The sequence below is a fragment of the Salvelinus namaycush genome, chromosome 4 (genome assembly GCF_016432855.1).
Source record: "Salvelinus namaycush isolate Seneca chromosome 4, SaNama_1.0, whole genome shotgun sequence".
In the NCBI taxonomy this organism is placed as follows: domain Eukaryota; kingdom Metazoa; phylum Chordata; class Actinopteri; order Salmoniformes; family Salmonidae; genus Salvelinus; species Salvelinus namaycush.
In genome coordinates, this window is record NC_052310.1 from 35,149,816 (window position 1) to 35,171,803 (window position 21,988).

General features: G+C 42.4%; 1 protein-coding gene across 2 annotated transcripts; it reads left to right on the plus strand.

Annotated features, from left to right (window-relative positions):
• The first annotated feature begins 6,265 nt into the window (after positions 1-6,265).
• LOC120046477 (tubulin--tyrosine ligase-like) lies at positions 6,266-21,375 on the plus strand. 2 transcript variants are annotated; one of them, XM_038991748.1, is made up of 7 exons: positions 6,266-6,735; positions 10,767-10,845; positions 10,973-11,205; positions 11,464-11,599; positions 11,796-12,065; positions 12,252-12,395; positions 19,394-21,375. In XM_038991748.1, the coding sequence occupies exons 2-7, from the start codon at positions 10,784-10,786 to the stop codon at positions 19,596-19,598; spliced, it is 1,050 nt and encodes a 349-aa protein (XP_038847676.1). In that variant the 5' UTR covers positions 6,266-6,735; positions 10,767-10,783; the 3' UTR covers positions 19,599-21,375. The 2 variants fall into 2 exon arrangements, with proteins under 2 accessions (XP_038847676.1, XP_038847675.1); XM_038991747.1 differs by lacking the exon at positions 6,266-6,735 and adding an exon at positions 9,341-10,186.
• Positions 21,376-21,988: the final 613 nt, after the last annotated feature.

Sequence of the window (21,988 nt, forward strand, 5' to 3'; positions counted from 1 at the left end):
GACGAGCTTCAATGCCATACAACTCTCCTTCCGTCGCCTCCAACTGCTCTTAAATGCAAGTAAAACTAAATACATGCTCTTCAACCGATCGCTGCCCGCACCTGCCCACCCGTCCAGCATCACTACTCTGGACGGTTCTGACTTAGAATATGTGGACAATTACAAATACCTAGGTGTCTGGTTAGACTGCAAACTCTCCTTCCAGACTCACATTAAGCAACTCCAATCCAAAATTAAATCTAGAATCAGCTTCCTATTTCGCAACAAAGCATCCTTCACTCATGCTGCCAAACATACCCTCGTAAAACGGACTATCCTACCGATCCTTGACTTCGGCAATGTCATTTACAAAATAGCCTCCAACGCTCTACTCAACAAATTGGATGCAGTCCATCACAGTGCCATCCGTTTTGTCACCAAAGCCCCATATACTACGCACCACTGCGACCTGTATGCTCTCGTTGGCTGGCCCTCGCTTCATACTCGTCGCCAAACCCACTGGCTACAGGTTATCTACAAGTCTCTGCTAGGTAAAGCCCCGCCTTATCTCAGCTCACTGGTCACCATAGCAGCACCCACTCGTAGCACGCGCTCCAGCAGGTATATCTCACTGGTCACCCCCAAAGCCAATTCCTCCTTTGGTTGTCTTTCCTTCCAGTTCTCTGCTGCCAATGACTGGAACGAACTGCAAAAATCTCTGAAGCTGGAAACACTTATCTCCCTCACTAGCTTTAAGCACCAGCTGTCAGAGCAGCTCACAGATTACTGCACCTTTACATAGCCTATCTATAATTTAGCCCAAACAACTACCCTCTTCCCCTACTGTATTTATTTATTTTGCTCCTTTGCACCCCATTATTTCTATTTCTACTTTGCACATTCTTCCACTGCAAATCTACCATTCCAGTGTTTTACTTGCTATATTGTATTTACCTCGCTACCATGGCCTTGTTTTTGCCTTTACCTCCCTTATCTCACCTCATTTGCTCACATTGTATATAGACTTATTTTTCTACTGTATTATTGACTGTATGTTTTGTTTATTCCATGTGTAACTATGTGTTGTATGTGTCGAATTGCTATGCTTTATCTTGGCCAGGTCGCAGTTGCAAATGAGAACTTGTTCTTAACTAGCCTACCTGGTTAAATAAAGGTGAAAAAAAAAAAAAATGTACTTACTGACTGTTAGCACAACACCCCAATAGAAAAGGCTGTAGATGTGCCAAGTGAACCTGCAACCACAACACTTCACTAACACTTGACATAATATATTCTCTAAGCGTTACAGGGATATGGCTCTGAATATATACAGCAACACATCCCCCATAAGCATTTCTGTCTCTTCTATAGATGTTATATCCTTGTATTGCTACGGATGTATCATCAAATTAATTATCTAAGTGAGTCTCAAAAAGGGCTAATATATAAATGTCTGGTGTTAGCAAGTTATTGATTTGATTACTCTAAGACACTTTGTGAATATGGGCCCTGGAAGAAAGCTGTTGCCCAATACCTTGCACAGCAGTCCGTTCACCACAGGACCCTGGAGCAGGGGTAGGCAACCCTGTTCCTGGAATGCCGCAGGTACTGCAGGATTTTGCTTCAACTAGGCACCACACCATGGTTGCGTTCAGTTAGCTTGAACGCTTGTAATGTTGCAGACTGGTTTGTACTGAACGCAATGCTTTCTTAAAACATTCTTGTACGTTTTTGACAGGAGCGCAACTTTCACTGTGGATGGGGGATCATGTCCCCCCCACAACATTCTGAAATTGCTTTTTTGTCCCCCCCCCCCAGTTTTATCATTGCAATGTGATACAAAAAGCGGCAACGGTGTGCTTAAGTACCATGCGGATGCCTTCGAGTGGTTGGGTGGGCTGTTCAGAGGGTTCAGCCTGCTGGATTTAGGACTGCGTGGACACTACAGAGCAGGCTGACAGGCTGTGTGAAAGCAAAGCTTCTGGAAGGCAAGCAGAGCAGAAACTGGCTACTCTTTAGTTGGCTGATGTAGCTGGCAAGGTAACTGCTGTTTAACTTAACAGAAAAAACGAAACCAGTGTTTATTCGCAGTGCTGAGCTAGTATTGTAACGTTAGCTAATGTTTCATCCCCTATCGACTGAGGTGAATGAATTAGCTATACTAGCTAGTAGCTACAACAGCCAGGTCAGCTCTATCCTCTAGCTATCTTTCAGATAGCGATATGAAGTGGCTATTATTACAATATTACAGCAGTTGTTTGTATGGAAATGTTTTTTAGCCTTAGTTTTTTCCAGTTTGAACAGAAGTAAATTAACTTGGCTAGCTTTCGCCAGTTGATGTACCGTTAGAGAGAAAGAGCTGGCCAAATGTTGGCTAACGTTAGCTATTATTTTTGCCTCACTCACACTAGACCTGAATCAAATGATGAAACCATCAGCCAAATGATTCAAGATTGATATTCTGATGTTTTTTTCAGTGCAATGTGAGTTTTTATTAGACAGTATGGCAATGTAATGTTATTGATCTGTCAGTTTCCCTAGTTAATTCCCTACTTTTCACACTGACATAGTAATAAACAGCTCTAACGTTACAGGCTTCACAGTCATGGTGCACAGTAGAGGTCTTTGTGGAACCAATCTCTTCATTCCGCTCCCGCCAGCCTGCATCTGCAGCTTTTCATACCACACTCCGTCTGACTCCCACCAGCTACCGCAAGAACTGGTCCCAAACCCAACCGCAGTCCCGCCATGTTATTTTAGCGATGCAGCTCACTTGCCAGTCATGGTCCCAGCAATTTTGCACCCTATAGGCAATATCAAATGCGCAAAAATAACTTTTTTCACATGGCCCTTACATGGCCCGAACTTCCACCTTGTGTATTCTACTATTCTAACTCAGTAAGTTGAGACCCCGACTGAGTTCCTCCAAAATGTTTTATATTTTTTTCAGTTTTAAAGCAAGTTTTCTGCAATTCTACCATTTTGCCATGGGGTGGAGATAATGTTTTTTCCGTTTTGAAGCTCATTTCCCGCAATTCTACACATTTTGCCGTGACTTAAGCCATGTTAATGATATCTGAGTGAAAGTAACTAACAAAATCAATAGGGGCCCCCTGGAGGTCAGGGCCCCTGGGCAAGTGCAATGCGTAACCGGTCGGTATTTGGACATGATAGCTGTCTAGACTAATTTACAAATAAAAAAATTGTTAGCTGACATGGCTAATTGAGTGACTGTCATTGACTGCCATAACCAAATTCCAAACTTGCACCTTGTGCATTCTACTATTCCGCTTATGTCGCTTATGCCTGGAGCCAGCCCTGACTGTACCTACTGTTTTTTTTGTGTCATTAATTATTGTGGCCACCAACAATTGGAATGTGCATGCCACCACCTACTGTGCGGGAGTGTGTAGTCCACAGGAGGTTGGTGGCACCTTAATTGGGGAGGACAGGCTTGTGGTAATGGCTGGAGCGGATATAGTGGAACAGTATTATTCCATTTGTTCCCGTTCCAGACATTATTATGAGCCGTCCTCCCCTCAGTAGAGTTCACTGTTGTAGTCGATCACGTTACACTTACTTTGTGATACAAAAAACAGTGTGCTAGCTGTGGTGAAAAGGGAAGTTAAAAAGGGGGGGGAGATGGCACCACCAACTAACCCTGCACCTATATCCCACTCTCCTATAAAAACATAATGTTAAGAAGCCAACCTTACTGAATGACATATTATTCAGATCACTTTGTATTGGCCTACTACTCACAGGGAACTGAACTCTTATCCTTGCCCATCATCCTCTACTCTCCTCCATGCCTCAGCATACGACACCTTCTGCACAATGACCCTGACAACCTCTAACTGTCTCTATCGCACCTGACACTTCTGATCCCCAGGGAACCCCCACAGTTGACACACAGCTTTTTCCAACGATTCTACACACTCCTTTGTCTCATGCCCTCCTGACCTACACACTTCTTGCATCTTGGATTCAGTCCTTCCTACACACTGCTGCAACATGCACATAAGCTTGGCATATATTAGGTGGCGTCACTCCTCACGATTCTCGTCCTTCAACGAAGCAGTGATTTGTAGATCTATGTAGCTATGCGGAGGCCTAGATGAGACTTATGTTTAACACTTGGGTAGGATAGGTGTAAAACACTATATTCAAATTGGGCCGAATCCTGAGCCCTCCCATCTTACAGAGCTCAATGATAGTCCATGGTGCCATCTGGTGGTGAAGAAATGCAGTGGCAAGAAAAGGTATGTGAACCCTTTGGAATTACTTGGATTTCTGCATAAATTAGTCTTAAAATTTGACCTGATCTTCATTTTAGTCACAACAATAGACAAACAACAGTGTGCTTAAACTAATAACACACAAATTATTGTATTTTTCTTGTCTATATTGAATACATCATTTAAACATTCAGTGTAGGTTGGAAAACGTATGTGAACCCCTAGGCTAATGACTTTTCCAGTCAGGAGTCAGGAGTCAGCTAACCTGGAGTCCAATCAATGAGACAATGAGACGAGATTGGAGATGTTGGTTAGAGCTGCCCTGCCCTATAAAAACACTCACAAAATGTCTGCTATTTACAAGAAGCATTGCCTGATGTGAACCATGCCTCGAACAAAAGAGATCTCAGAAGACCTAAGATTAAGAATTGTTGACTTGCATAAAGCTGGAATGGGTTACAAACGTATCTCTAAAAGCTTTGATGTTCAATAGTCCACGGTAAGACAAACAGCACACCAACATCAAAACTTCATCCCAACTGTAAAGTATGGTGGAGGGAGCATCATAGTTTGGGGCTGCCTCAGGGCCTGAACCGCTTGCAATCATCAATGGAAAAAATGAATTACGAAGTTTATCAAGACATTTTGCAGGAGAATGTTAGGTTATCTGTCTGCCAATTGAAGCTCAACAGAAGTTGGGTGATGCAACAGGACAACGACCCAAAACACCAAAGTAAATCAACAACAGAATGGCTTCAACAGAAGAAAATATGCCTTCAGTCCTGACCTCAACCCGATTTAAAATGCTGTGGCATGACCTCGAGCAGTTCACACCAGACATCCCAAGAATATTGCTGAACTGAAACAGTTTTGTAAAGATGAATGGTCCAAAATTCCTCCTGACCATTGTGCAGGTCTGATCCACAACTACAGAAAACGTTTGGTTAAGTTTATGCTGCCAAAGGAGGGTCAACCAGTTATTCACATACTTTTCCCACCCTACACTGTGAATGTTTACACAGTGTGTTCAATAAAGACATGAAAATGTATAATTGTTTGTTATTAGTTTGAGCAGACTGTTTGTCTATTGTTGTGACTTAGACGAAGATCAGATCAAATTTTATGACCAATTTATGCAGAAATCCAGGTAATTCCAAAGGGTTCACATACTTTTTCTTGCCACTGTAGCTAATAGCAGAACATTTATAGCGTACTGTGGGAATTCAAATATATTTTGTTTAATTGGGGATAGTCCGGGCCAGTCCAGTAAGTTCAGTTCAAGTCTAATTAGTCAAGTGTAGTCCGCCCAGTCTAGTCAATCAGTCATGTCTAGCCACGTGTCCAAACAGGCTTGGACCCCGGACATTGCTGTGCATTGTTTTTCACTATATGTCTCATAATTTATAAGATCTGCTGGGTATTGATTGAATAGGAGGCAAGCTCAACTGACCATTATTAGGCAATACTCTCAAGAGAATAAGATACGTGAATTCAGAGATTACATCTGTATCCATTTCAAACAACCAAAATAGAGCGTTTCTTTATAGACAAAAAAACAACACTTTCTCTATCAAAACCTTTTGACCCTTAGAACAGACTTTCTAAACCCAGAGGCGCAACATCGCGAGACTTCCAGGAACGCTTGCGAAAGAGACAAAGCAGACCGCTTTGGGGTTTGAGAAGTCAATGGCCATGTTCGAGAGGATCAAAAACTGTAGTGTATCATGGGTAAATTGTGACTGACTTATCAACAAATAGAGTAGTTATTTATGATGCAAAGTTATTTGTAGATCAGTCAGTCGGCAGCCAATTGAGAGAAGATAAACATTATTCCTTAGTTGTAAATTGCCATAAGTAGTTGAACATGTAATTACTCCAACCTCATAAAATTGACAGACTGACACGTTTTTTTCCCGTAAACAACTTCATATTGGAGTTCCTTTCATTTGACCGCCTTTACATGCGCAGTTCGGCGCAAGATGACTGTTAGACCCGATGACGTGTTTCTGCGCATCAGCTTAGCTAGATCGTCACTAGTTACCACAACTACAAAGTCACAAGGTCTGTCTACACGACCAATCAGGTGAGGGAGTGTAATAACACGTTTACCGGTTTCGGTATATTTCGAGTTCAAGTTTTAGGTTCAATGGTGTTTTCAAGACAATTGCGAATTTGGAAAGAAATTAGGTCAAATCATGACGTCAATGATCTTCAGGTCGGAAAGTCTGAGTTCTAGAAAGATGCAAGAGTTGTCGACTTGGAATTCCGAGTTGGATGACCGTTCAAAACTATTTTTCCCAGTCGGAGCTAGTTTTTTTCCCCGAGTTCCCAGTTGTCTTGAATGCACTGAAATCAGAAGACGGGGATTTCCGAGTTTCAAGTTGTTTTGAATGCGACACACATAACTAAATATGCCATGTTCAAAACAACTGAGAATCAGGACGTTCAAGACAACTGGGAACCACCAATACATTCGGCAACGCCACTGACGTTCATAACATTGAGAAAGGACAAAAGGGTAAGTTGTCTTTTTCTTTTTTAGTTAACTAATATACTAGTTATAGCTAACTTGCAACTCTCATCTAAAATGAGCTAGCTAACTAGCATAATGGATTCCATTCCAACCACAGAGTTATTCTATTTGATAGAGCAACATTGTTCGTTTTTAGATTCTCTACAAGCCTTTCATTATAATAGTAATATAGCCTATCATATTATTTCTATATTTATTTGTAATTTTTTTTTGAGGGGGGGGGGGGGGGGGGTAGATCAGCTTTAATATTACAGATAGATTGTGGCTTCCGTCAATGTAATTGTCTGCATCATTTCCAATATAATATATATTTTAAAATATATTTTCCTTTATTAGTTCCCCCTAATCCTACCATCCCTCCCAATCCCTCGCCTATCGTATTCTTTACCTTCAACAGATGCACAGCCTTTGGAAGGAAACACTGTAAAGAGCTTTGGGGTGTTTAGAAAAGTGCGATGCAATTCCAATCAATTATTATAATACTGTTTTGCCATCTTCCGTAGCTTGAAGACCATGCCTTTGCACAGAGATGGAAACTGATTTAAAAAAATAAAAAGCTGGACTGCAAGGTGATAATAAACATCGCACAAGTTATCTGCTTTACTTTCCTGGTTTTAAGGTAAATATGAAAAAGTATATCTACCTACTGTTCGTAAAAGTCTATAGCTGCATTTATTTAAGATGTAAAAATTAAAAAATGACCGTAGTAAGTGCCAAATAAATCAACAGGGTTGAAATCATCTTAAATTAGCCAAAAATCAACTAATTTAAAAAGAAAAAAAAACTGAATATTTATGCGAAAGTGTGTATGTTTTACTTTACGTGATCTACTTGTCCGTTTGTTTAAATGCCATTTTAAAAACAATGCAGCTGTAGTCTGACACAGTGGACGCATCATAATACCCATAAAACCTAGCGGCCAAACGCAGCAATGGTTCAAATTGTCTTTCCACCATTCATTTTTTACATAGTGAATTTTACCAACACTTCAAATTAAGTACAGTATGTGTTTGGTGTAATTCTTTCTCGGATAAGGTGAGTGTTATCAATATATTTGTCTAAATTTACCCCAAAAATCGAAATGCTAATTAGCAACAGAGAAGACCTCAGCAAGACTACAAATTCCTGCAGGAAGCTCCTGCATATCATCTCTAGCCAACGCTTTCAGCTACGTTCACCAGTGCGATCAGATACCTGTGCCCAATCCATGTTGAATCCGCATTGAAATGAATACTTTTAGATTTGTGTAGATTGTTGAGAATTGTTAGATACTACTGCACTGTTGGAGCTAGGAACACAAGTATTTCGCTAGACCCGCAATAACATCTGCTAAATATGTGTATGTGACCAATAAAATTTGATTTTGAATTGAATAAAGTGTTTAATTTATTATGTCCCCTTTCTCTGTCTTGGCTAGCCACTGACTACACTTGAACTAGTTAGCAGAGCAGTAGATAAATAATATTTTTGTATTACTTAGCCTAGATAATTGTTTGTACGGTATGAAAACTGGTGTCTATTTCAGACCATATGACATTTTTCAAGAATGAAAATTTAAAAGGGGAGAAGACTGCTATAAGTCTGGCCATGTGGAGAAGTGCCGCTATAGTTAGGGGCAACTTGCAGGTTTGGTGAAGGCCAGCATGAGGGATAATGTGTATCCTGTGTCGGTGAGTAGCTATTAAGTTTGCGCATTTTAGCAATACAATGTGTTCTATACAGCTGTCAACATTCTGTCAAACATTACAATATTTTGGGTTAAGACAAGTTACTATGAGTAAGGGCAAACATCATGATAAACTTGCGAGCTGGGTTTGAATAAGACATCCGATTATCACTTTGCATGTAGAATATTTGGTTTTATTATAGCTAACAAATAACCAAATCATTGATGGGTCACGCGTTATCAAACATCACTCCCTCATCTGATTGGTCGAATTTGTGGCCGTGGGAACTAGTGACGACTGCTAATGTGCTACTAGGAAGCTCTGAAATATGCGACTTGCTAACTGGTTGTAATTATACACGTGCCGCGTTCAAAAATGAAAAAAAATTAGGCTGATATTTAATCGGATGTATAAATATGATACCCTTTTAAATAATCGAACGACCTAGAAAAGCACTCATCGCTCAGCATTATTTACAAAAATGTAACAGACGTTAATGCCGTAGTTGTACATTTTCTGTGAAAATCACTACAATACATGTGCTTTAGCTAACACCCTGGCCTGGCTAAACTATCTAGCTACTAAAAATAAAAATATATAGACAAAAATGAGCAATAAAAAAAAAAAAACATATCTAGCGACTTGCCTTTCTAAAATGGGGGTCCGCACCGGGATATCCAGTACATCAACATTTCCGTTATATCCAAATTGCTGTTATTATGAGGAAATATACCGTTGAAATGTAACGGTTGATTTTAAATCTGCAGAAGGTATTTCATTTAATTACCTTAAGTGAGGTACCAGAATATAAAGACTACAATAACCACAACTGTGAACTCGGAAATCTCCGATTTACTCCAGCGCGTTCAAGACAACTGGGATGTTGGGGGGGAAACGAGCTCCGCCTGGGAACAATCGTTTTGAACCGTCATCGAAGTCGGAATTCCAAGTCGGAAACTCTGGCATCTTTCAAGAGCTCAGTCTTTCCGGCCTGAACATCATCGACGTCATGATTTGAGCTCTTATTTTTCGAGTTCCCAGTTGTCTTGAAAGCTCCTTAAAATAACCTTTACTGGAAAATGTTAATCTTTTTTCATTGGTCGTTTTTTTTGTCTCCCAAATTAAACAGCTAAAATCTTAGGAAAGTACCAGTTTACATAGATAACGATTTAAACAACAATTAAGAAATATATTCAGCTACCAGTAAACGACAGCAAGTTAGCTAGCTACGTAACATTAGCAAGCAAGCCAGATAGAAGCCAGAGGATCTCAGCCAGACGTGGGACCAAGTAACGTTAACGTCGTTATTCAGGCACACCCTAAATCCGGGCACCCATGACTGAAACGTAACGTTAGGCGAGAGTCATGCAACATTAAGTAGTTAGGACTTTTGTGATCATGAAAGACATTCACTAGCAACAAGAACACGCGAAGCACTTTTTTCAGAACCTGGATATGACTGTCTCATCATCATGCCAAAGACATCCGTCCGCGAGATAGCGTTTGCCAGCCAGTCTGCTAAATTCAATAGCTACACCTGGGCTAGCTAGCTAATAATTCGTTTTGTTGTGTGCTGTTGCACATATACTATTGTTGTAATATGAATGCACCGATGTATACATTTGTCGCAAGAGACGAGAACAGCACTATTTATGCTGAAGTTTCCAAAATTCTCGTCGCAACTGGACAATGGAAGAGACTGAAAAGGGATAATCCCAGATTCAATTTGATGTTGGGCGAACGGAACAGACTGCCATTTGGACGGCTTGGTAAGAGTAGCACTTTTGGCAAACTCAGTAAATGGTATTGCATGGCTTTGAATACCTTTTGTTGGAGTGTCAGTATTATTGTTCTCACTCTCAAGTTGAACCCATGAATTGTGTCGCATGAAACAGTTAATGTAGAGATCTGATGGAGGCCCATAGTAGATACACACACACACACCACTAGTACTATTATGGCACTCACTGCATCGTTCCCAGCCTCCTTGTGAGTCTAACCAGGACTGCTGCATTATGCAAAGTACAAGAAAGTTATTCCCTTATACCACTAATAATGTTCCTTAATTATTTTTTGTGGCCCACCCCTGTTTCACTTTATGATTCATATTTTGGGCTTGACTATCCTGGAGCCTATAGTCGACTATATTGGCTACTTTGTTACGAAATGTAAACCTTATCCTGGTGACATCACTGAATCACATCCTCTGCGGATAAGTACGAATGCCACACACATTGAAGTTTGACTACAGAGGAGGGAAAGGACCAGACACATGCAAAATGCTTTCCTGTGTTTACACCGCCCTATTGTCATCACTTTTTCCTTCGTGTGTTTGTTTATCCTCCATAGGTCATGAGCCAGGACTGATGCAACAGGTGAATTATTACAGAGGAGCAGACAAGTTGTGCCGCAAAGCATCTTTAGTCAAGTAGGTATTTGAACTTTGTTATTGAAAAGGGTTGTGTAATAATTTTCACTCTGATACTGTAACTTTCACTCAAATTCACACTGATGCTGTAAATATGATCAATATCCTCTTTCTTTACATTATGCAGGTTAATCAAGACTAGCCCAGAGCTTCCAGACCCCAGCAACTGGTTGCCTGAATCCTACATCATCTATCCTACTAACCTCAATACCCCCGTCGCTCCTGTAAATAATGGCATCGGCCACCTGAAAAGTAACCCCAAGACAGATGAAAGAGAAGTTTTCCTGGCCTCTTATCACTCAAGGAAGGAAAGCGGAGAGGGAACAGTGTGGATCGCCAAGTCATCTGCTGGAGCAAAAGGTACATCCCAGTCATCACGTCTGAAGGCTCGGGTTTCTATTGACAGCTAGTACTGCTAGATACTGCAGTCATTGGGCACTATGGGGAAAATAGGATAGTATTGTTGCCTAAAGAATCTCTCTTTTTAAGTTAATGCTTGCCTCATGTTTTTGGAAGTTTCCTTGGACTGCCCAGTGAGTTACAAACTCTTTATTGGCTAAATATGTATTCCAAGGATTGTATACAAAGATTAGGCTTGGGTTGGTTTTCTTGTTCCAGGTGCTGGAATTTTGATATCCTACGATGCAAATCAATTGCTGGAGTTCATTGATAATCAAGGGCAGGTTCATGTCATTCAGAAGTACCTAGAAAGACCACTACTGCTGCAACCTGGCAACCGTAAATTTGACATCAGGTAAGCAGCTGATACTAATATTTTTGTGAGTGATAGCACATCTAATGTGTGTTTATTACATATTTATTACCAACAAAATACCATATAGCCTTATTAATACACAATTCAGGCTGTCTGAGGAACAGTAACAGAAGCAATGTTATTGCTGGGGTTTTGCCCAGTAGTCTCTGACTCTGCGGGTTTGTGTTGTTCTTAGGAGCTGGGTGCTCGTGGACCATCAGTACAACATCTACCTTTACCGGGAGGGTGTGCTGCGGACGGCCTCGGAGCCCTACGACAGCTCCAACTTCCAGGACATGACCAGCCACCTGACTAACCACTGCATCCAGAAAGAGCACTCCCAGAACTACGGCCGCTACGAGGAGGGCAATGAGATGTTCTTCGACGAGTTCCGGCAGTACCTGCTGAGCACCCACAACATAACACTGGAGACCAGCATTTTACCTCAGATCAAGCAGATCATAAGGTAGCTACTTTTCATCCTGTGCTGTGTTTTACTTAATTGAAGATGGAAAAATACCCTTTTTTTGTCAGATGACCTTGCAAACATGACCTTTCCCTAACATGCATAGTTCTACAAATAGCTATGTACAGGTATTTGCTACACCACTACTCAGACTCCTGACAATGGTTGTTCTGTCTGGTCTCCTAGGAGCTGTTTGACATGCATTGAGCCAGCCATCAGCACTAAGCACCTGTCCTATCAGAGCTTCCAGCTCTTTGGCTTTGACTTCATGGTGGACGAAAGCTTCAAGGTGTGGCTGATCGAGATCAATGGAGCGCCGGCCTGCGCGCAGTCAGTATTATTTTATATCCTTCTCCTCCTAGTGGTCATATACATATACAGTGCATTCAGAAAGTTTTCAGACCCTTTCCCTTTTTCCACATTTTGTTACATTACAGCCTTATTCTAAAATGGATTTAAATTTTTTTTTAACTCATCGATCTACACACAATACCCCCTAACGGCAAAGTGAAAACAGGTTGTTCGAAATGTTTGCACATTTATTAAAAATAAACAACAAATACCTTATTTACATAAGGTTCAGACCCTTTGCTGTGAGACTCGAAATTGAGCTCAGGTGCATCCTGTTTCCATGGATCATCCTTGAGAAGTTTCTACAACTTGATTGGTAAATTCAATTGTTTGGATATGATTTGGAAAGGCACACACCTGTCTATATAAGGTCCCACAGTTGACAGTGCATGTCAGAGCAAAAACCAAGCCATGAGGTTGAAGGAATTGTCCGTAGAGCTCCAAGACAGAATTGTGCAGAGGCACAAATCTGGGAAAGGGTACCAAAAAATGTGCAGCATTGAAGGTCCCCAAGAACACAGTGGGCTCCATCATTCTTAAATGGAAGACGTTTGGAACCACCAAGCCTCTTCCTACAGCTGGCCACCCGGCCAAACTGAGCAATCGCCCTTGGTGGTTCCAAACGTCTGGTCGGGAAGGTGAACAAGAACCCAGTAGGACGTGTGTATTTGTTGTTGTCTTGTTCCCGTGTCTTATCCCGTGTAAATAGCCAGTCTTTTTCGTATATATCTTAATCTCACTTTCTATCTACGAACTAAATATACTTTCCTGCAACCCGCTTCACCGAATTTGGTACGGATCTGCTATTTTTATTCCTTATAACTGGAACTTCCATCCGGAGCTAGCCAGCTAACTAGCTACTAGTCTTCACGGCTAGCGGTCTTCACCTTTTTCCCGGTCATCAGCCAGCCTTAGCTCGGACAACACCTGCCAGTCTGCACAGCGCGATATCAACTCAGAGCATATTGGACTGCTTCTCTCTACCATATCACCGGATTCCTGCCGCTCTGGATCATTACTCCGGATCATTGGAGCTAGCTAGCTGCAAACGAGTGGCTACTGTTAGCTAACGCCTCTGTCACGAAGCAAGCACCAGCTAGCCTTGAGCTAGCCTCGAGCTATGCCTATATACCAGCTAATTCTAGGGCTACAATAGCTCCTTTGCTAATTGGCCTGGACCCTTTATTGTCGACATGGAGCCCCGCTGATCCATCACGACTGGACTGCCGACGTGATCGCCCGATGTGGTCTCAACAGGCTATTCTGTTACGATGTCACCGAAGAGCCATCTACTAGCCCCGGCCCCGCTAGCTTTTCTGAACGCTGTGTCCCCTGCTCGCCTAGCGTAGTAGTGACTAGCGAACGGCACATGACTCACCTATTGCTGCTCTTTGGACCCTATGATCACTCTGCTACACAACTGATGCCTCCTGGACTGTTTCAATAACACAGTACCTCATTTTGTTTACCTGTCGGCCCCAGCCTTGAACTCAGGTCCTGTATGTACCTAACTGACCCGCTCTGCCCATTCATCGCCATTGACCCGTTGTCTTAGCTCTCCTGATCAACACCTGTGATTGCTTTATGCCTCTCTCTAATGTCAATATGCCTTGTCTACTGCTGTCTTGGCTAGTTCTAATTGTTTTATTTCACTGTAGAGCCCTCAGTCCCGCTCAAAATGCCCTATATAGCTCTTTTGTCCCACACACATGTGGAGACCTCACCTGGCTTAACTGGTGCCTCCAGAGACGAAACCTCTCATCATCACTCAACGCCTAGGTTTACCTTCACTGTACACACATTCTACCATATCCTTGTCTGTACATTATGCCTTGAATCTATTCTACCACGCCCAGAAATCTGCTCCTTTTATTCTCTGTCCCCAATGCACTAGACAAACAGTTTTTATAGCCTTTAGCTGTACCCTTATCCTACTCCTCCTCTGTTCCTCTGGTGATGTAGAGATTAACCCAGGCCCTGTAGACCCCAGTTTCTCTCCTATTCCCCAGCCGCTATCATTTGTTGACTTCCGTAACTGTAAAAGCCTTGGTTTCATGCATGTTAACATTAGAAGCCTTTGTTTTTTCACTGCTTTAGCACACTCCGCCAACCCTGATGTCCTAGCCATGTCTGAATCCTGGCTTAGGAAGGCCACCAAAAATTCTGAAATTTCCATCCCCAACTACAACATTTTCCGTCAAGAAAGAACTGCCAAAGGGGGTGGAGTTGCAATCTACTGCAAAGATAGCCTGCAGCGTTCTGTCATGCTATCCAGGTCTCTGCCCAAACAGTTTGTGCTTCTACTTTTAAAAATCCACCTTTCCAGAAAGAAGTCTCACTGTTGCAGGTTGTTATAGACCCCCTCAGACCCCAGCTGTGCCCTGGACACTATGTGAATTAATTGCCCCCCCATTTATCTTCAGAGTTTGTACTGTTAAATGACCTAAACTGGGATGTGCTTATGTCATGAGAATTATGTTCTCGATGTTCATAAACCAATTCAATTAAACTACTCAGTCTGCTAATCAGGATTTGTAAGATACTGATTGAAATGAAACAGACGGAGGCCCAGCTAAGATAGTCAATAAGGTTTATTCACGAGAGCGCTGGTTAGTTGTACAAAACCATTCATTTTATACTAGCTCCTTACGCACATACTCCTGCACACAAACAGAATTTATACGCACATACATTTGCACACAAACAGTATGTATCCTACGCACATACTGTCCTGCTACCCAGCCGACAAAGATTAGGGGAGTCCGTGAGAATCACTCCCCGTCCTCCCTCAAGATAGGGAGACCCTGGGAAGTACTCTGTGGCCCCCCAGCCAAGGTCGGCACCAAATCTTGCTCAGTCTGTTTTTAAGATACTACAATAGACATTGTTACAGTTATATTGTTTTACCCTAATTCTGACTAAAACTACACACATGACTAAAACTACACACATCATTTATTATAATTTTATTTACTAGCACTACACACGTAATTGATTATAATTTCATGATTCTAATCAATTTCATACAATTATTTGGCTTCAGGGTGGAATATTCTAGTCATTAATTTAAACCTATAAATTCCATCAACAGCTTAACACCCCGGCCGTCCTACAATCTAAGCTAGGTGCCCTCAATCTCACAAATTATCATGGAACCTACCAGGTACAAACCTAAATCCGTATAAACACGGGCACCCTCATAGATATCATCCTGACCAACCTGCCCTCTGAATACACCTCTGCTGTCTTCAACCGGATCTCAGCGACCACTGCCTCATTGCCTGCGTCCGTAATGGGTCCGCTGGCAAGCGACCACCCCTCATCACGGTCAAACGCTCCCTAAAACACTTCAGCGAGCAGGCTTTTCTAATCGACCTGGACCGGGTATCCTGGAAGGATATTGACCTCATTCCGTCAGTAGAGGATGCCTGGTTATTCTTTAAAAGCGCTTTCCTCACCATCTTAAATAAACATGCCCCAATCAAAAAAATATATAACTAAGAACAGATATAGCCCTTGGTTCACTCCAGACTTGACTGCCATTGACCAGCACAAAAACATCCAGTGGCGTACTGCATTAGCATCGAATAGCCCTTCGATATGCAACTTTTCAGGGAAGTTAGGAACCAATATACACAGGCAGTTAGGAAAGCAAAGGCTAGCTTTTTCAAACAGAAATTTGCATCCTGTAGCACAAACTCGAAAAGGTTCTGGGACACTGTAAAGTCCATGGAGAATAAGAGCACCTCCTCCCAGCTGCCCACTGCACTGAGGCTAGGAAACACTGTCACCACCAATAAATACACGATAATCAAGAATTTCAATAAGCATTTTTCTACGGCTGGCCATGCTTTCCACCTGGCTACCCCTACCCCGGTCAACAGCTTTGCACCCCGCACAGCAACTTGCCCAAGCCACCCCTATTTCCCCTTCACCCAAATCCAGATAGCTGATGTTCTGAAAGAGCTGCAAAATCTGGACCCCTACAAATCATCTAGGCTCAACAATCTGGACCCTCTCTTTCTTAAATTATCCGCCACAATTGTTGCAACCCCTATTACTAACCTGTTGAACCTCTCTTTCGTATTGTCTGAGATCCCTAATGATTGGAAAGCTGCTGCGGCCATCCCCCTATTCAAAGGGGGAGACACTTTAGACCCAAACTGTTACAGACCTATATCTATCCTACCCTGCCTTTCTAAAGTCTTTGAAAGCCAAGTTAACAAACAGATCACCGACCATTTTGAACCCCACCGTACCTTCTCCGCTATGCAATCTGGTATTCGAGCTGGTCATGGGTGCACCTCAGCCACACTCAAGGTCCTAAACAATATCATAACCGCCATCGATAAAAGACAATACTGTGCAGCCATCTTCATCGACCTGGCCAAGGCTTTCGACTCTTGTCAATCACCACATTCTTATCGGCAGACTCAACAGCCTTGGTTTCTCAAATGACTGCCTCGCCTGGTTCACCAACTACTTCTCAGACAGAGTTCAGTGTGTCAAATTGGAGGGCCTGTTGTCCGGACCTCTGGCAGTCTCTATGGGGGTGCCACAGGGTTCAATTCTCTGGCCGACTCTTTTCTCTGTATACATCAATGATGTCGCTCTTGCTGCTGGTGATTCTCTGATCCACCTCTACGCAGACGACACCATTCTGTATACTTCTGGCCCTTCTTTGGACACTGTGTTAACTAACCTCCAGACGAGCTTCAATGCCATACAACTCTCCTTCCGTCGCCTCCAACTGCTCTTAAATGCAAGTAAAACTAAATACATGCTCTTCAACCGATCGCTGCCCGCACCTGCCCACCCGTCCAGCATCACTACTCTGGACGGTTCTGACTTAGAATATGTGGACAATTACAAATACCTAGGTGTCTGGTTAGACTGCAAACTCTCCTTCCAGACTCACATTAAGCAACTCCAATCCAAAATTAAATCTAGAATCAGCTTCCTATTTCGCAACAAAGCATCCTTCACTCATGCTGCCAAACATACCCTCGTAAAACGGACTATCCTACCGATCCTTGACTTCGGCAATGTCATTTACAAAATAGCCTCCAACGCTCTACTCAACAAATTGGATGCAGTCCATCACAGTGCCATCCGTTTTGTCACCAAAGCCCCATATACTACGCACCACTGCGACCTGTATGCTCTCGTTGGCTGGCCCTCGCTTCATACTCGTCGCCAAACCCACTGGCTACAGGTTATCTACAAGTCTCTGCTAGGTAAAGCCCCACCTTATCTCAACTCACTGGTCACCATAGCAGCACCCACCCGTATCAGGCGCTCCAGCAGGTATATTTCACTGGTCATCCCCTAAGCCAACACTTCCTTTGCCCGCCTTTCCTTCCAGTTCTCTGTTGCCAATGACTGGAACGAATTGCAAAAATCACTGAAGCTTGGAGACTTATATCTCCCTCACTAACTTTAAGCATCAGCTGTCAGAGCAGCTTACCGATCATTGCACCTGAACTCAGCCCATCTGTAAATAGCCCACCCAACTACCTCATCCCCATATTGTTATTTATTTTTTGCTCCTTTGCACCCCAGCATCTCTACTTGCACCTTCATCTTCTGCACATCTATCACTCCAGTGTTTAATTGCTAAATTGTAATGATTTTGCCACTATGGCCTATTTATTGCCTTAACTCCCTAATCTTACTAGATTTGCACACACTGAATATAGACTTTTCTATTGTGTTATTGACTGTACATTTGTTTATCCCATGTGTAACTCTGTGTTGTTTGTGTAGCTTTGCTTTATCTTGGCCAGGTCGCTGTTGAAATTAGAACTTGTTCTCAACTGGCCTACCTGGTTAAATAAAGGTGAAAATATATATTTTTAAACAACCAGCTCTGCAGCACTCCACCAATCAGGCATTTATGGTAGAGTGGCCAGACGGAAGCCACTCCTCAGTAAAGGCATATGACAGCCCGCTTGGAATTTCCCAAAAGGCACTTAAAGAACTCTCAGACCATGAGAAATACGATTCTCTGGTCTGATGAAAACAAGAACTCTTTGGCCTGAATGCCGATCGTCATGTCTGGAGAAGACTTGGCAACATCCCTACGTTGAAGCACGGTGTTGGCAGCAACCATGCTGTGTGGATTTTTTTCAGCGACAGTGACTGGGAGACTAGTCAGGATCGAGGGAAAGATGAACGGAGCAAAGTACAGAGATCCTCGATGAAAACCTGCTCCAGGGCGCTCAGGTTCCTGAGACTGGGGCGAAGGTTCACCTTCCAACAGAACAACGACTCTAAGCACACAGCCAAGACAACGCAGGAGTGGCTTCGGGACAAGTCTCTGAATGTCCTTTAGTGGCCCAGCCAGAGCCCAGACTTGAACACGAATGAACATCTCTGGAGAGACCTGAAAATAGCTGTGCAGCGACGCTCGCCATCCAACCCGACGGAGCTTGAGAAGAATGGGAGAAACTCCCCAAATACACCTGTGCCAAGGTGTTAGCGTCATACCCAAGAAGACTTGAGGCTGTATTCGCTGCCAAATGTTTTTCAGCAAAGTACTGAGTAAAGGGTCTGAATACTTGTTTGATATTTCAGCTTTTTATTTTAAATAAATTTACAAAAAATTCTAAAACCTGTTTTTGCTTTGTGGTATTGTGTTTAGATTGAGGCGAAAAAACGATTTAATCTATTTTAGAATAAGGCTGTAACGTAACACAATGTGTGTCAGTTATATATATTGCTCGTTCACGCTAGTTTCTGTCCAACCGAGAGGTTTGGGCAGAGATTTGAATTATTTTGAAAATGTTTGTTCCATTGTTCAAAGCTATGTCAATATTAGGCTTAATTAATGTTGTGTCTTTTGATGACTGACGTGCCAGTGAACCTAAATGTGCTTGTAAAATTGTCCTTTGAATCATTCATTTTTCCCAGTATCATCTCACTAAGCCTGATTTTAAGGGGCATCTTATTAATTGCACTCTCTCTCCATCCACTAGGAAACTCTACCCGGAGCTATGCCAAGGTATCGTGGACGTAGCCATCTCCAGTGTCTTCCCACTGAACAATGATTCCGAACCACGATCATCTTCCTCCTCCCCCGCTCCTTACTCCTCCTCCCCCTCCTTTTCCACTCTCAATTCATCCTGTTCCTCGCCGAAACTGAGAGGACCCCTCCACGTGGGCCCATTCACCCGATTGTAAGTCCCTCCTCTGCTTCAGAAGTTCCAATCTCTGCCCTCTGCTCCTCACTCCTACGCTTTTCCCGAGATGTCCCACAGGCCAGGAAGCTTTGCCATCTCATTGGTTCTTGCATGGCAAGTTTTGTCTCGAATGGGAATACCCTTGTGATTGACTGAAGATTGTGTGACTTTCTCGTATGTGCTACCACATTCTCCTCCCCATACCCCCACAGTGGAAGCGCATTTCAGAGGAAAGCCTGGACAGGCATGCAGAAAATGAATGTGTGTAGACTTGGTGAATGTTCGGATGGTGATGAGGATTAAGATAAATTGGCGACAGACTGATGACGGATTTGGGGGTCCCAGAACAAGAAGAGATTCCCTTAGACTGCGCCCCTAGACTGTATGGACGACCTCTGAAGATGGAGGGGACGCTTCACTTATTCTACAGACTTTAGTGCCTTACATCTCCACCCATACCCCCTTAAAGATGCAACCTGTCGATTTAGCATAGCGCCTCTGCTACTGTGTGTGTTATGTGAGCCTGTCTATTGTCGGTCAGGCAAGTGTGTATGTCTGTGTGGTCTAGTCTTTTTTTCTCTGGGTTTGGAGATCTTTGGATTTTATCCACAAAAGTTAGCATTATCAGGGGGGGGGGGGGAAACTTTCCTACATCTTGATATGAATTCCTGACATTGATTATAGGCATACTTCATATCATGGTTATTCACAAAGCCCCGGAGTTTTTTTTTGTACTGTATTTTAAAAGAGGATTAAAGCAGAAAATAGGCTACATTTTTATTGCTACTATAATTGTATTATAGCTATTTGATAGCTATTATTTTATGCACGCTGTGTAGAGTTAGGTCTTCCATTTTGACAGACTTTTATTCAAGTTCATTTAGTCAGTGTTGTTCATTCACACTATAAAAGATTCCTAGACAGATTACTCTTTTTTTCCTCTGTCAACAAAGAGCATTTGTGGACGGACTAGAGATAAACCTCCCCTGTTTAATTTGAGACTAGCTTTGCAACTTCAGAACATTTCAGCCCATTTGAACCTTCTAAAGGTTCTACCGGTCAAACTGTTACACGGTTATGCATGGGGATCTCCACTACAGCTGTAGATCTGTTTTTTGTTTGTGATTTTAATAGAGATTGCATGTCGGTGTGGAAGCATGTTACTGTGTCTGTTGTGTGTCATAATGGAAGTAGGCCTACTCTCCCTTTTGCCTCTAATACTGATGGTTCTTAGCCAAGAGCTGCCTTTTTTTAAATGGTCTATTTCATAGAAAGTGAGTTTCTTGTTAGTTTTTGCTTGTTTCCTTGAAAACCTGTAGTAAACATAGTAGCTTCAAACCCACAAAACTACTTTGTCAACGCAAGTATTATTCTTATTTTAATTTTTTAAAGGATTTTTAGACTTCTAACGCTGTTGGTTATGGTGTTGCATAGCTTCCATGATATTACGTGGAGTTGTTATGCATGCATGCTAACAAGTAGTTTTCCCTGCCCTTGTCTGTCTGTGTTAAACTGTAATATTCAGTGTAGACAACCTGACCACGTTCAGTTTACAGAGGCTTTATAGCATTTTCACCCACAGTTAACTCTTTGATTAAGTTACTTTGTCTGTTAAACTTTTGTTTTAAGTATTAGTTAGTCCCTTAAAAGGGGCAATCCGCAGTTGAAACGATAACGAAGTGCTTCTGTTTCGGTAAAAAGCTAAGGGGATGCGGCTGGAAAAAATGTAACCACTCTCAAATTCATAGACCGAGCTATGGATGCAAGGACTGTCCATCCATGATATCAACATGATAGTTTTAACCATGTTTTTAGGCTATATAGGCTATTGTTTGTTTACAAACATAGGAGTAAACCAAGCATATACACTACATGACCAAAAGTATGTGGGCACCTGTTCGTTGAACATCTCATTTAAAAAATCATCGGCATAAACATGGACTTGGTCCCCCTTTGCTGCTATAACAGCCTCCACTCTTCTGGGAAGGCTTTCCACTAGATGTTGGAACATTGCTGCTGGGACTTGCTTCCATTCAGCCACAAGAGTATTAGTGAGGTCGGGCACTGATGTTGGGCGATTAGGCCTGGCTCGCAGTTGGCGTACCAATTCATCCTAAAGGTGTTCGATGGGGTTGATGTCAGGGCTCTGTGCAGGCCAGTCAAGTTCTTCCACACAGATGTCGACAAAACATTTCTGTATGAACCTTGCTTTGTGCACAGGGGCATTGTCATGCTAAAACAGGAAAGTGCCTTCCCCAAAATGTTGCCACAAAGTTGTAAGCACAGAATTGTCTAGAATGTCATTATATGCTGTAGCATTAAGATTTCCCTTCACTGGACTAAGGGGCCTAGCCCGAACCATGGAAAACAGCCCCAGAACATTATTCCTCC